At 45.8% G+C, this 16,968-nt stretch overlaps 1 protein-coding gene across 2 annotated transcripts in view; it reads left to right on the top strand.

Moving 5' to 3' along the window:
* The window catches only part of EIF5B (eukaryotic translation initiation factor 5B), a 461,059-nt gene that overhangs the window by 428,965 nt on the left and 15,126 nt on the right, over nucleotides 1-16,968 (top strand). For both annotated transcript variants that reach the window (XM_085622776.1, XM_085622777.1), the window contains exon 23: nucleotides 8,018-8,179. In XM_085622776.1, coding sequence (XP_085478902.1) covers nucleotides 8,018-8,179 — 162 coding nt within the window. The remainder of the gene's footprint in view (nucleotides 1-8,017; nucleotides 8,180-16,968) is intronic.

Below are 16,968 nucleotides of genomic sequence, written 5' to 3'. Positions count from 1 at the left end.
CCTCCTCCGCCGCCTCCTACTCTGCCCCTCTCCGGATGATGAAGATGTCTACAAAGACACAGGGGACGGGCCCAATGACCAGCCCACAGGGGACCCCACTCCTACAGGCTCCCCAGACCCATGGGACGACTACAACATTCCAGACGTCCCGCAGGACGACCTTTACCCTTCAAGACCGAGGGCACATTATGATAAACTGGAAGCCATAATGCAACACCTCCCTGACAAATACAAGAATAGAGCCAACGAGCTAATCCAGGAGGGTAAAACCATTACCAACACCTCCATTCGCTGCGCCCTCGATGTAGCTGACACCGCCTCTAGGGCAATTAACACCAGCGTCCTCCTCCGTAGGCATGCCTGGCTACGAAATTCAGGTTTCAAACCCGAGGTGCAGGCTTCCATCCTGAACCACCCCTTTGACCAGGAACATCTGTTTGGCCCAAATGTTGACGTTGCCCTGGAAAAAATGAAAAAAGACAGATACGGCGAAGCCTATGGGAGCCTTACAGTCGCACCCTCCCTGGTGCTCCTTTCGCAACTCTTCCTTTCAAAGCACCTCCGGAGGCTAATCCACCGACAGCGCTTCCACTTCCTATAAAGCCCCTACCCAATCCACCTTCACTAGGAGCTGCCAGAGAGGCGGCTACAGGGGTAACAACAAGAAAGGCAGAGGCAAAACTAACACCTCCCACTCTGCCTTCACCCCTGCCCAGTGACTTCCCCCCACTTCCCCCAGACCATCCCACTCCGGTTAGGGGCAGACTCCAAACTGTCCTCCCTGTCTGGACTACTATCACCTCAGACAAATGGGTAACACAAATAATTCGGCCAGGCTACTGCCTCGAACTAACATCTAACCCCCCCCCCCCCAAACATTCCACCCAAACAACGCCCAATGTCACAGGAACGTTTGTCACTTCTAAAGCAGGAGGTAATCTCCCTCCTACAAAAGAGTGCGTTAGAACTAGATCCTGCCCACCAACAAAATATGGGAGTTTACTCCCTGTATTTTCTCATACTAAAAAGGGACGACACTCTAAGGCCCATCCTAGACCTCAGACCCCTAAATCACTATATACACTCAGACCATTTCCACATCGTCACACTCCAGCAGGTACTTCCCCTGCTCTCCAAAAACGACTTCCTTGCCACCCTAGACCTCAAGGACGCCTATTTCCACATTCCTGTTCACAAGGCTCACAGGAAGTTTCTCAGATTTGTAGTGGACGGTCAACACTATCAGTTCAAAGTGCTCCCATTCGGAGTCACCACAGCACCACGGGTGTTTACCAAGTGCCTAGCGGTAGTGGCAGCACACTTGCGAAGACAACAAATCCACGTCTTCCCATACCTAGACGACTGGCTCATAAAAGCCAACTCATACAACCAGTGTGTACAAAACACTCACGCCACTATCCAACTACTTCACCAACTAGGCTTCACAGTAAACTATACAAAGTCCCATCTGCAACCGTCCCACGTAAAACAATACCTCGGTGCCACCATAGACACCTCACAAGCGCTAGCCTATCCCAGTCCTGTCAGGATAGCAAACATTCAGGCTCTACGCACCAAATTTCACCCAGAATACTCTCTTCCAGCTCGAGTGTTCATGCAACTTTTAGGAATGATGGCCTCTTGCATATTCATAGTACCACACGCAAGATTCCAGATGCGTCCTCTCCAAGAGTGCTTAGCGCGCCAATGGAACCAGGCCCAGGGTCAATTGACAGATCTGGTGTTGGTACACGGTCGTGCCCATCGCTCTCTGCAGTGGTGGACAACCAAAAACCTTTTCAAAGGGCGACCGTTCCTGGACCCGGTTCCTCAGATAGTACTGACAGCGGATGCATCGCACTCCGACTGGGGAGCTCACCTCCTACATCACACCGTGCAGGGCAGGTGGACACCTCAACAGAAGTTACTCCACATCAACCATCTGGAGTTACTAGCCATATTCTTAGCCCTAAAAGCCTTTCAGACCCACGTCTCAGGCAAGGCCGTCCTAGTCCGCACGGACAACATGACGGCCATGTACTATATCCAAAAACAAGGCGGCACACACTCTCCACAGCCCTCTCAGTTAGCACAGAGCATATGGAGATGGGCCATACCCCAAAAAATCTTTCTCCTAGCCCAACATGTCCCAGGAGTCCAAAACACTATGGCCGATCTGCTGAGTAGACAAACATAACAGATCCACGAGTAGGAACTCCATCCACAAGTTCTTCACTCGTACTTTCAAATGTGGGGCCAACCACAAATAGACCTCTTCGCCACCCACGAAAACTCCAAATGCCCAAGCTTGGCCGCCAGGTATCCACACCCATTTTCCGAAGGCAATGCGATATGGATGAACTGGTCAGGCAGATTTGCGTACGCTTTTCCGCCTCTCCCACTCATTCCATTAGTGGTGCGCAAACTACAGCAACACTCCCTCACTCTCATTCTAGTAGCTCCAACTTGGGCCAGACAACCGTGGTACACCACACTGCTGGAACTATCTGTAGTACCGCACCAAAAGTTACACCTCTCTCCATGCCTTTTAATCCAGAACCATGGAGAGATCAGACACCCGGACCCAGCTCAGCTCAACCTTGCGATCTGGCTCCTGAAATCCTAGAATTCGGTTATCTTAATCTTCCCCCTGACTGTATGAACGTCATTAGAGAAGCTAGACGGCCTACCACTAGAGCTTGTTACGCAGCCAAGTGGAAACGTTTTGTGATCTATTGTCACAACAATAATATCAATCCCTTAGATGTGTCCATTCAACACATCATAGGCTATTTATTACACCTACAAAGATGCAACTTAGCCTACACGTCTATTAGACTGCACTTTGCTGCCATAGAAGCTTATCTACAAAACAGGCAACATCTCTCACTCTTTCGAGTACCTGCCATAAAAGCCTTCATGGAAGGCCTCAAAAGGATAATTCCCCCCAGAGTGCCACCCTCACCTGTCTGGAACCTAAACATCGTTCTCACCAGACTAATGGGGCCTCCCTTTGAACCTCTACACAAATGAGAACTTCAATTCCTAACATGGAAAACTGCATTTCTTGTAGCCATTACTTCCCTCAGAAGGGTCAGTGAGCTACGAGCACTCACCATTCAAGAACCCTTACTGCAAATGCACCATAACAAGGTTGTTCTCCGCACTAATCCAAAATTCCTCCCTAAAGTCATTTCTCCCTTTCACCTAAACCAATCTGTGGAACTGCCCGTATTCTTCTCACAGCCACAGACCATTGCAGAAAGCGCTCTACACACACTAGATGTCAAACGAGCCTTACTCTACTACATCGAGAGGACACAACCAACTGTTCGTGTCTTTCTCACCACCACACAAAGGCAACCCCATCTCCAAATCTGGGATAGCGAGGTGGATTGTTAAATGCATACAGATTTGCTACCACAAAGCAAAACACACACTATCTGTTCCACCTAAAGCCCACTCTACACGTCAAATAGGGGCTTTCATGGCATTCTTAGGGAACATCCCCTTAGATGATATCTGCAAAGCAGCTACATGGTCTACACCACACACTTTCACTAAACACTATTGTGTAGATGTGCAAACTAAACAACAAGCTAGTGTGGGCCAGGCTGTCCTAAAAACACTGTTTCAAACTACTGCAACAGATACTGGTGGTTGCCGCAAAGGAGCGAGTACTGCTATGTAATCTATGCACAGTGTGTAATCTGCAGCTCATATGCCTCGAACGGAATATGCTACTTACCAGTATGCATCTGTTCTTGGCATGTAGAGCTCCAGATCTACACACGCCCACCCGCCTCCCCGGCTACCTTTATCTGTTCCAGTTTATCTTATTTAGATACAGCACACATGGGCATCTTCACTGCTTATTACTACGCTCCATCATTTCCCTGCTGGCGAAAAACAATCTGAGGATAGAGCCGAAGCCCATGCGCAGTATGATCCAAAGGAGGAGTTGTAAGAAAGTGGGTTTCTGTTGCAGTAACCCCCCCTTTTTTGCCTAATAGCTGATGCACTTTTCCTTGTTGTACCCTGGGCTCCTGCCATTCAGGTGCCCAGGGCCTGTGTTCCTTCCCTAAAAACTGCCTAACAGCCAAAACCCAAATTGGCAAACCCTGGCCACATGTCAGCCCCTGGTAAATGGTACCCTGGGTACCCAGGGCCTTGTGACCAGGGAAGGCCTCTAAGGGCTGCAGCACTCATTGTGCCACCCTTAGAGGCCCTGTACCCTAACACACACACACTGCTCTTGCAGGCTGAGTGTCTGGATACAAGACAAAACAGAGAGTCGACATGGCACACATCCCTGTGTGCCATGCCCACAACCTACACTGCCCTGGCATACATCAGCCACCCCTCTAGCTGGGTGCCCTATGCCAGTGGTGTGGGCACAGAGGCAGGAGCCCTGTGCCCCTACAGTACCCAGGTCCATTCCTGGGTCCTGTAAGTGCAGTGCTGCCATCTAAGAGTATATGGTGCTGGGAGCTTGTCAAACACGAACTCCACAGCACCATAATGGCAGCACTGAAGACTGAGAAGTTTGGTATCAAACTGCTCAGCACATTAAATCCACACTGATGCCAGTGTGGGATTTAATGTACCAAGCACCACAGAGGGCATATTAGAGAGGCCCCCTGAAACCTAAACCTACAATCCACGTCTGTTCTGAGGCTGCCTCGGCTGCCACACAGCAGACATGGTGCTTGACCCCTGGGTAGGAGAGCCCCTGCTCTCCTGTGTCTGCAACAATGCACATCCTGGGCGAGGTGCTAAATCTCCTCCCCCAGGATGGGCAGGGGGAAGCTTCAAAGGCATGCCGCCTCTGTGAGCTTCCCCAGGCCACTGCAACCCCCCACTCTGGCGGGAAGCTTGGCCGGAAACCCCAAATAAGGACAGGGGATGTGCCAGCCTGCCAACCCCACCCCTCAGGTGGGGGAGGCGAGGTGAAGCACATCTCCAGGCTCTCGCCATCTTGAAGATGGGAAGCCCTGCCCAATCAGGACTAGGCTCCTGCCCCCCTCCCACAGGAGAGAGGCAGGATAGGGGGTGTACCCACCCCAGGACAGGGACCCATTGGCCCCTGCCCTTCACCTACCTGTAACGCCCCTAAATCTAGTATTTAGGGGCACCCTGAACCTTCCTTTCCCAGATTCCAGATTCCAACATACAAAGAAGAGCAAGAAGAAAGAAGACCTGCGCTGCAGCTGCTAAGAAGAGGAAGACACCAACTGCTTTGGCCCCAGCCCTACCGGCCTGTCGACCCTCGAACCTGCTCCTGCTCCAACCCGGCATCTCTTGTGGCCAGCAATCTCACAAACCCCGGAGGACCTGGCTACCTTTTGGCTCTTAGCCCCTGGGACTCCCATGAGTAGAGGCTCTACTCAAAACCTACTTCTAATCCCTGGCAGCAGCACCCAGCACACTCTGCACCAGCCAAGCCTGGCCAGTACCAGAGTGAACAAAGACCACGAGGACGACCCCACGGCGACTGTGACCCCGAGTCCGGCACCCAAGGACCTCCCTCGACACTCCTGAAGAAGCCTGCAGCCTCAGAACAAGGTGCCCCCCCACCGCGGTCAACAGAGGGTAAGATATACCGACACCAAAAGGCACCCCTGCACGCGCGCCCCGATGTGCCCAATCCCAGGGTACTTACCTATCCTCCAACTAACCAACTTACCTCTCGAAGTGGTGGTGGCACCTGAAGAATCCTCGTCCCCGAGCTTGCAGTCTTTTTCTAAACCGGAGATTTCCCATTGAAACCAATTGAGCGCCCGAAGGCGCAAAAGCACCCTGCACCCAGCCGCCCGAGTGGCCCTGGCAGTGGAACCTCTACACCTACCTACTTCCCCACTTGCCCTGAGTAAGTGACCAGGAGCCCAGCTCCCACAGCCGCGTGGCTTGCTAGTCAGCAGCCACCAACCAAGGCCCCCCTATCCCTCATAGGATAACATTGGGCCTAACTCTCTCTGCACCCGGCCGCCCTAGAGTCGCTGAGGGTGAACCAACTGTACCGACCTGACCCTGGGGGACCCCTGAGTCTATGCCCAGAACCTCAACTCTGCTAGTCGAGTACTTACCTTTAAACCGATAACTCTATTTTCTTCATAGGGTAACATTGACTGGCTTTTTCCTGAAATTTCTTCTAAGTGTGGACTTTTCAAATCTTAAAATATTTTAACCAAAAATCAGCCGAGTAACGAAAACGAAAACACTCACCTGCTCTTAGGTGAGCTCCCAGTGCAGGATCTCGGTGCCCAGCACTGACTCTGAAAAATACTTACAACTGTACTTACCAGTAACCCAATTTTCTCCCATAGGAAATCATTGACTGTTTTTCTGTGAAATTTCTTCTAAGTGTCAATTTCTGCAATCTTTAAATATTCTTTAAAAATCGTATAATATCTGAAAACGTAATAACTTACCTGTTTTGGATAAAGGTCCCAGTACTGAGTCTAGGCACCCAGTACTGGATTACAAAAGTAACGAGAACATACTGTACCTGCAACTTGAGTTTTCTTCCATAGGGAATCATTGACAGTTTTCTTTGAAATATTTTCTAAGTGTCAACTTTTAAAATAGCTAAATATTGTTTAAGAATCATCACAGTAATTAAGTCGACTTTCATCACTTGATTCTAAGTACTGACCCAGGACTGAATCTAGGATCCAGTCCTGGAATTCCAAAAGTAATCGTAAAAGTAATCCGTGGCAAATAACATGAAACTTCCATTGAACTCAATGCATTATTGTGTTTAAAATAGTGTTGCCTATTGCAACCACTTGTAACTGTTTACAAAAGTCAATTGCATATTGCAAAAATATTTATATAAAGCATCTCATCCTGAGAAAGTATATTTTAATTCCAATTGTTGGTTCTAAAATAAACAAGCATATATTTTTTATATATAAACCATTGGCCTAGAGTTCAGTTATTGAGTGTGTGAGACCATTTGCTGACTGAGTGTGTACAACAAATGCTTTACACTGTCCTCTGATACTGCCTTACTGCTCGACCAAGCTACCACTTTAGAGAGTAAGGTTATATTTAACTTTAGCCTCTGGGGACTGTGGACTCTGTACACCCTGTACCTATTTGGGAACAGTATATACAGAGCCACTTTCCCACAGGAGTCACATACCTCGTGACTTCCAAAGACTTTCCAAGAGGAAAAACAACTGCAAACATCCGGGCCCAACACCAGATGGCGATCTATGCACAGTGTGTAGATCTGCCAAGAACAGATGCATACTGGTAAGTAGCATATTCCATATATATATATATATATATATATATATATATATATATATATATATATATATATATATATATATATATATATATATATTATTTATTTTTATCTAAAATGGTTGTATAGCTTTTATGACGAGAGCTGTTGAAATAAAGCTTATACAACAACAATATAGCGCTTACTACTCCAGACGAGGTGTCAAAGTGCTTTTTTGGCGAGTAGCGCGCTACTCCGGAACCCATAAAGGATTAGTGTTGTTTTAGTATAGTCAAATATGAAGGTGATTTAAGTGGTGGATAGGTTAGTCAATTATTTGGATTCAGAAGGATAGCGGAAGGATAGAAGAGGGAAAAAAAGTTTGTATTTATATAGCGCTTGTTACCCCTGATGGGGTGTTGAATCGCTTTTTTTGTGGGGCGAGTAGCACGCTTCTCTGGAGACCTATAAAGGATTGGTGGTTAATTAGTATAGTGAAATATGAAAGTAATTAGAGTGGTGGATATTAGTCGAGTAACAACATATAAACCATTTTGTTTGAGCGAGTGAGCTAATTTGCAAACTTCGTCCCGGGTGCAAAAGACCGAACATTTTTGCATCAGAGACTTGGCGCAGTGCTAGCATGAGCAAGCAAAGATTACTGCTGGGATACAGTTTCATTGCATTAAACCAAGTAAAAGTGTGTCATTTCATATGTCCAAGGTAAAACCAAATAAACACACAAGTCGATCATGTTGACAAATATTTTTCTTTTTTCTCTAGTTCGTTGATATTGGAATAGTAACCAGTATTGAAGTGAACCACAAGCAAGTGGATGTGGCAAAAAAAGGCCAGGAAGTCTGTATTAAAATAGAACCTATTCCGGGAGACTCCCCCAAGATGTTTGGACGGCACTTTGAAGCTACAGACTTCCTTGTTAGCAAGGTACATTTGTTTCCTACAAGCAGGTGTTTGCAATGACCATTTCTCTGTTAAAATCTGATTTTCCAGTTGTTTAGATATTATCTGATCATTTTCTCAGGCGTCCTAATTATAGCAAGTTTTGATAGAAGCAAAGACTGTATTTTTAATGTGTGGTTGTTTTCTGTCCTCTTATTTAAACCTACAGACCTCCCACCGCCAGCAAAAAACCTCCACTTAGAGGTACAAGCATCACACACACATAAGCCAACTTGCATACGCATCTCCAGGAGAATTTCTGGAGCAGTTACGGATTTGGCGGTCTTTATATTAGTGAAAAACCTGTTGCAAAGTATAGTTTTACATCCCATCTATTAAGTTAATTTAAAAAATATATTTGTTTATTTTTGTGAGGAAACATGCTTTAAAAATAGTGCGATCCTATATTTCACACTCCACTTGAAAGAAAAAATGCTTAAGTGATAGGGAAACTTGCAAGAAGTTGTGTGTGAGGTCATGTGAAGTCACCTATCTTGGGATATCATCATTGGAGGTTCTGCACTTTTGTGGCCACTGTATGCATCTTTCCACTTTCAGGACATATCCACTAAAGACGTTAGGTTTACTTTCTGTACATCTGACACCACGTCATCACATGTGGCTGAGACATCGATGTTTTTATATTCATATAGACTGTGAAACAACAATCAGGTCATGTAGAAAATTACAGTCCTGTATTTTCCAAGAAGTAAAGGATTGAATGGAGTTGCAAAACATCTGTTGTGGGCCCACTTAATTAAATTTCTGGGGTTCATATAGGATCGTGTGCATTCTGTTAATCTCTTGCAAGTGTTTGTATTCCACAAAAAATATTTCAAGACCAGTTTAAAAATTAAGGCCACATGTTCCGATCTCTGCCCATGCCTACTTTTTGTACAGAAGGTGTATCACGAAAAATAATTTTTTCACACCATTTGTGCGGAAACATTTAATGGCATGTAGTCGTAGTTGTCTTTCTGGCCTTATCTCTCTGACTCCACCTGCATTTGTATCTTGTTGTGGTTCCTCATTTACCATTTGAGAATATCTAAACTGACAGACCTGAACCAATGGCATTGGTGTGTTCTAACTGGCTGCCACGGATTGTGAGTAATGAAAGCCTTAAGAATGTTAAAGTTCTCCTAACTCGATTCTCAGTTAACTACCACATTTAGCAACATCAGTTTATGTAATCAGTGCACCAATGTCCCCTCCTCCTCACATATCTTTGAGAGCGTCTACCAACTTTCAATTTTTCTTTAACCTTTTCGCACCATCGGAGTCAGACTGTGGAGATTGTTTCTTTTCCTTCTGTGTATGTTTTTTAGTTGTGATTTCTACAGTCCATTACTTCTGTAGACAATTGCTTTATTATTATTTAAATCAAAAAACAAAACCAAGGGTCCTGGCTCCAATCAGTAAGGCTGAGCCAAAATATACCATCATAACAAAGAGTTGCCAGTACTGATACTCCATCAACCAGTTACTTCATTAGTGCATAGAAAAGATCTATCACACCATCAAGCCTTATTTTGCTTATTTTAGATTTATTTAACCAATTTTTTACTTTTCAATTCAAAGTTATTATTTTAATCAATATGCCACATAAATTTGTCAGAAAAGAGACACATAAAAACATTTTAAATACCCAGCCATTGAATAAAAAACACACATTCATTCCAATTATTCCAACTGTCTACTCACAAACTACATTCATCAAACATTTATAACCCACACTACACATCAAACATACATAAATGCTCAACCTGGCGAATCAGACCTAATTACATCAATTTATGAAGCCAGGGATAGTGACCAAACAACCACTACTTATTTGAAACAATAGTCCTTATCAATGCACTATCAAGCCATAACAAAACCTTTTTTGAAATATGAATACAATTTAGAGTGCACAAAAAAGCCACAAATTATGACCACCGGTTGTTTTAGTCCACAAACATATAAGGTTTTTTCTATGCACTAATGAAGTAACTGGTTGATGGATTATCAGTACTGGCAACTCTTTGTTATGATGATTATTATTATTTAAAGCATTTGATATCATAGCACCGACCTTTCCCGAAAGGAACAGGAGAACTTTTTACAGACAATTTGTTTTAGCAGATATATCACTAAAATTGAGATGCTGCATGTAGTACAGTACATTGGGACAATAGCATGCTGCAGAATATTTTTTTTTTTAGCATATTTACAATTTCAGGCACAAAGTTATTTGCCTAAAATTACTTGACTTCGTAGAGAAATGTCTAAAGTTGAATTAGTAGTCTGGTCTCCTAGTTTCAGGTGAGCAATTTAACAAGTAAATTTCATGTCCTCCCTTCTACAGCTCGTGCTCTTGGTTCCTTTTTCTTGTGAAACAGTTATTTATCATTTTAAAGCACTACATAGTGTGTGCAAATATATATATACATTTCCCCAGCACTGTGCAACGTGCCGTGCAGCAGACGTACAATGCAAATGAAGATTATATACAAAAGGTCATCTGTTTATCCAGTATTGGGGTATCTTTCATAGATTCACATGCCTGAATCATTCCCCGTCGCCGAGGCGGGAGTCCCCGGTAAATAAAGAAGTAGTGCCAAAATGTTAGTAGTAGTAGTAGGCCCAAAGAAAAGGCCTAAAGCCTATATCTTAGCAGCCTATCTACCTCATTATGCAAAAGAACCAAGAATTTTGGTAACAACCAATCAGACACCAGCACCCTTCTAGAACCCTCTCAGCAGAGCCAGTTCTCCTCAGATTTTCACCGCACATCGTGTGGAAGGGAGTCTCCCTGAGTGCCACTCAGTTTTCAACTTTCTTCAGCATGTCTGATAAGAAGGCCTTGTTTAAGTCCTGCAGAACCTGCGCCAGGAAGAGAGTCCATGTTGATGATCAACATTTGGACTGCCTCTACGCCAAACATGAGGCAAAAGATTGCAAGATTTGCCGCACCTTCCCTACCATGACTCTTAGGGATAGGGAGGCGAGAGTGCTGTTGTGGCTTAAATCCTCTTCGGCTGAGGAGGATGACAGAGCCTCTACTTCTAGCAAGAAAGCTAGATCGCATGACAGCTCTTCCAGTGAAGGGAAGAAACGCCTTAAATCTTCCCATTCTACTTCTGATTCTGTTCAGAGGAGTCCCATCATTTCCTCTGAATCAGCGCACTCTCCTCAGGATTCTGCTGTCAAGGACTCTAGGACGCAAACTGTGAGTAAAAGCCTTTCAAAATCTCTGGCTTTCTCTCCGTCTACGATTTCTGTCACCTCTTCTGCTCCTTCATTGACGGAAACCATCTCGACGACGGCTATTACCTCTCCTATTCTGTAGACGAGGATTACTATCCTGTCAAAAAAGCCCGTCGTCGAGGTATCGCCGACAGAGTCCTAGTCGACGAAGCCAGCATCGAAAACCATATCGACGACGACGCCGTCGACGAAGCTTTTGTCGTCGAAGTGAGAAGTGGCGACGAAGATCTCGTCGTCGAAGACCCCGTCGACGAAGGCCCCGTCAACGATGATCCCATCGACTAGCCACGTCGACGGTGACCTCGTCGACGATGGACACTAAAAGCTTATTAACATCAAAAGTATCCACATCTACTACGATGCCAGGAGATTTACCTGTTCAGTCTTCGACATTTACAATGGCGCCTGCTCATTCCACTCCTATTTCCACCAGGAGTTTTCAACTGAAGACTTTTCAAAGGCATGATTGTAGCGATATTTCGCCGCTTACTCCCTCACATCTCCTAGAAACATATGTGCAGGGTGAGGATGATGACTATGAGGATGACTAGGACGAGGGGCCCTTTGGAGTTGCTCGCCATACTTCTGAACTGCACATGAAGTGTCAAGAGGACGAAGATGATGAGGAGGAGGACAATTATCAGGAGCATTACTATCAGGAAAACATTGTCGTCCCGCATCATAGACCTTACTACAAACAACCTCGTCAAAGTGAGATGTCACATCTGCCTCCGACTCTGATTCAAGACCTGCAAGCTATGCTTGCAGATTATAAACAGCGTTTTCCACCACAGCCAGTCATTCCACAGGTTCCGCTAACTGCGCCACAACCGGACCCATTGCCCTTGACTGAGGATCCAGTCCCAGCACCTCAACTGCCTGATCCTCCACAGGACCCGCATCAGGCTCAAGATTCAATCCTCTGACGAAGAATTCGAAGAGGGTGAACTACCAGATCCAGCAGATCCTTGGGATTCATATATAATCCCTATGCCTTCGCCACCTACCGCTCTACCATCTGATTCGCCCCCAGAGGATATAGGGGGATTTCATAACCTTATGCAGCGGGCTGCGACTAGGTTCCACTTGCCGGTTACCATTGAACAGTCCGACTGTTTTCTTCATGATTTTAAGGAGGAGTCCAGGAAGATCACAAGAGCTATCCCAATCATTGACTACATTTGGAAGGAAGGAGTCAAAATTATGAAAAACCCTGCATCAGTGCCAGCGGTGCTTCCACGGATAGACAAAAAATACCGTGCTCCGGCCAATAGTCCTTCCTGTCTCATTGGCCATCCTCGGCCAGATTCGGTTATCTCACAGGCAGCCCAACAAAAATATAAAAATCCGTCAGCACCTATTACTACACCGCCGGATAGAGAGAGGCAACGCCTGGATTTAATTGGCAAGAAATTTTCTACGATGGCAGCTGCATCCATCAGGGCAGCCAACTCGTTAGCGATAATAGGGCGTTATGACCGCCAGATGTGGTCAGAAATGGCAAGCTTTATTGACCTCATTCCAGAGGACAACAGACAAGACGCTCTAAAGGTTTTGTTGGAGGGTGAGCGTGCAGCAGCCGAGACTATATTGTAATTACTAATTTTCGCCAGTTGGCTGGGGCAGCTGTTCTCAGACGCCAGGGTTGGCTTAAGGCCACCACCTTCAGACCAGAAGTCCAAACGAAAATATTGGATATTGCCTATGATGGCGAATCGTTGTTTGGAACACATATAGATGACGCACTCCAAGCAATAAAGACCGATACCGCAAGATCCTTGGGCTCCTTGCAATACTAACGCGGTACCTTTAGAGGAGCAAGAGGCCGTGGTTTTTCGTCCAGAGGAGGGTATCACACCCAACAGAATAGGTACCAGCCTCAATATCGACAATCTTATCAGTCTTCGTACAGACAAACCAACACGTCTGGTTTCTCTCGTCAAGGCGGACGAAAAAGGTCGCAGAATCAAGGAAGAGACTCCACAAGGAAGCAATGATTTCTGCAGGGCGCCTTCCACTCCTTTTCCCCTCTCTGTGGGTGCTCAAATTTCAACTTTTGTGAACAAGTGGCAAGAAATTACGTCGGACCAGTGGGTTCTGGACCTGGTTCGCAACGGTCATACCTTAGAGTTTGTCACCAAGCCACCCAACACACCACCCAAGGGACCCCCTCCCCCTTGTCTTCACTTACTAGTCAAAGAAGCTTTAACGATGCTCCTCAAGAATGCAATCGAGAAGGTTCCCGCACTTCAAAAGGGGACGGGTTTCTATTCCCGCTTTTTTCTCATCAAGAAGAAATCAGGGGAGTGGCGTCCAATCTTAGACCTTCGCAATCTGAACAGATTCCTCAAGAAGCAGGGATTTCGCATGGTCACTCTGGGAGAAATTCTAGGTTGTCTCAACGAGGGAGATTTTCTAGCTTCTTTGGATATGGAAGACGCTTCCTTTCACATCCCAATACATTCGAAGCATCGCAAGTATCTTCGCTTCACAGTGGCTGGCGCCCATTATCAGTTCAAAGTGCTCCCGTTTGGGCTAAAATCATCTGCCCCAAGGATATTTACGAAGTGCCTAGTTCCTGTGGCAGCAGCGTTACGATCCCAAGGAATCCAAGTCTTTCCGTATTTGGACGACTGGTTACTAAAAGGTCCTTCGGAAAACTCAGTCAAGACTGCCGTGACAACATCTCTTCGTCTGTTCCACTCTCTGGGGCTTACTGTGAACAGGAGCAAATCTCAGTTACACCCAAGGCAGGTCCTTCCTTTTCTGGGAGCTCTGCTAGATACCGTCCGCTGCAAGGCATTCTTATCTCACGAACTGCAGGTTCGTCTTCAAAAATTAGCAATCCTGATTTCCAAAAGAAGGTCAGTTTCTGTCCGGATGTTCGCGTCGCTCCTAGGGATGTGCTCCTCTGCAATACACCTCGTCCCTCTGGCACGGCCTCGGATGCGACCCTTGCAGGAGGAGTTACACTTTCAGTGGCAGCAGGCTCTGGGTTCCTTCGACGACATCCTCAGAGTCACTCCAGGCATGAAGAGCGCTCTAGGTTGGTGGTCCCACATACCCAACTTAGCAGAAGGGCTCACTTTCATACAGAAGGTTCCAGACTTTGTCCTCACTACGGATGCTTCCATGGAAGGATGGGGAGGTCATCTCCAAGACTTACAGATACAGGGGAAATGGTCTCCAGAGTACAAGAACAAGCACAGCAACAGTCTAGAATTGCGAGCAATTTTCCTGTCTCTGCAAGCTTTCCTTCCAAGGATTGCAGGTTCTTCGGTTCTGGTTCGGATCGACAACACCACCAGCATGTTTTACGTGAACAAGCAAGGAGGGAAAAGATCAGCAACTCTATCCACAGAGGCTCAGGAGTTGTGGGAATGGGTCACACTCCACAACATAACCATCAGAGCAGAACATGTCCGGGGTCTCTGCAATACATTAGCGGACACGCTCAGCAGATCCCAATCGGATTGCCACGAATGGGAGCTAGAGCAAGCTCAAGTGCTCGGAGTATTCAGAGCTTGGGGCACACCAACACTGGATTTGTTCACCACAAAAGAAAACAAGAAATGTCGCTTTTATGCCAGCAGATACCCTCAACAGGGGTCAAGGGGGAGTGCCCTGTCCATGCGATGGTCAGGGATTTGTGCTTACGTTTTTCCCCCGATACCTCTAATACCGAGAGTCATACGCAAGATGAAGTTGGAGGGCTGTCGACTCATCTTGATTGCACCCAGATGGCCACGCCAGTACTGGTTTCAGGAGCATCAATTATTATCCCAGGACCAGCCGATCCGTCTTCTCCCGACGCCCACAGTGCTGTCAAGGAACAGAGGTCAGGTTCTCCACCCAGACCCTCCGTCCCTACATTTACACGCATGGCTCCTGACTTCTTAGAATTTAAGGACCTGGATATCCCTCAAGACTGTAGGGATATATTAACAAAATCACGAGCTCACAGCACGATAAAAACTTACCGTCTAAAATGGAAACGGTTTTGCTGTTGGTGTGAAACAAACCACGTTCACCCGGTGGAAGCTCCTGCAGAACAGATCCTCCCTTATTTGTTACATCTGGCAAGATCTGGGCTTTCTTTCTCTTCAGTCAAAGTCCATTTAGCTGCACTTTCCAGATTCAGAAAGGGTGCTCATGGCCCTTCTCTGTGTTCATCCTCTTTAATTAAGCAGTTTATGAAAGGGCTTTTCTGGGAGTTTCCTCCGATCAGACTTCCGCCACCGGAGTGGGAACTCAACACAGTCTTAATGCAATTAATGAAGCATCCATTCGAACCTATCCACAAGGCTGATCTCAAATTCCTTACCTTTAAAGTCGCCTTACTTCTGGCCTTAACATCGGCTAGACGAGTGAGTGAAATTCAGGCGTTCACTGTAAAGGAACCTTTTCTACACTTCACTCAAGACTACGTGCACCTCCGAACTTATCCGACTTTTATCCCTAAGGTGCCGTCACAGTTTCATCTTAATGAACCGGTGAAGTTAAAAACTTTCTTTCCTAATCCATCTTCTCCAGTGGAGCGAGCCTTACATTCTCTCGATATCTAGAGATGTCTTAAATTCGATCTTCAAAAAACAAAGAACCTTAGAAAGTCCGACCAATTGTTCGTGGCTTATGGTCAATCTACCCTGGGAAAGGCAGTGACAAAATCCACCATTGCCAGATGGATAGCAGCAACAATCCTTTTCTGCCATGACAAAGCTCACAGGCCGTTGGTACGGAAACCCAAGGTCCATTCCACGAGAACAGTAGCAGCGTCTACCGCATTGTTTGCTGGAGTGACTCTGGAGAATATCTGCCGTGCTGCGACATGGAAAAATGGCCACACTTTTACGAGACATTACTGCCTCCAATCTACGCATCAAGACGATGCAGCAGTCGGACAAACTGTCCTGCGACTTCTTTTCCTTTGAGATAATTTCAGGTACCTTTTTCATACTTTTCACATGTAATATGTTGATATCTTTTAGTATGACAATGCAATGTTTGATGAATTGTTGCATTTTTTCAAGGTTATTGCATTACATGCTGTTTTCTCTTTGTAGCTTGCATGTTTCGATTTTTAAAATGGTTTTCTTATACTTCTTGTCAACGAGTTGTGGATGCAATTGGGGAGTATCAGCACTAGTCTCCCACCATCCGCAAACGACTGTATACTTGGTATACTGCTCGCTATTCTGATTCAGGCATGTGAATATATGAAAGATACCCCAATACTGGATAAGAAAACAAGTTACTTATCTGTAACTACAGTTATCCAGTATTAGTATCTTTCATAGATTCACATGCACCCACCCTCCTCCCCGTAGTCAGTTCTCTATATTTTGGGATGTTTACTTCCCACTTGTGCTAGGAAAATCTGAGGAGAACTGGCTCTGCTGAGAGAGTTCTAGAAGGGTGCTGGTGTCTGATTGGTTGTTACCAAAATTCTTGGTTCTTTTGCATAATGAAGTAGATAGGCTGCTAAGATATAGGCTTTAGGCCTTTTCTTTGGGCTTACTACTACT

This window comes from Triturus cristatus, chromosome 8 (assembly GCF_964204655.1).
Source record: "Triturus cristatus chromosome 8, aTriCri1.1, whole genome shotgun sequence".
NCBI classification, from domain to species: domain Eukaryota; kingdom Metazoa; phylum Chordata; class Amphibia; order Caudata; family Salamandridae; genus Triturus; species Triturus cristatus.
Note: the sequence above shows the minus strand (reverse complement) of the source record. Positions and strands in the feature narration are given on the sequence as shown.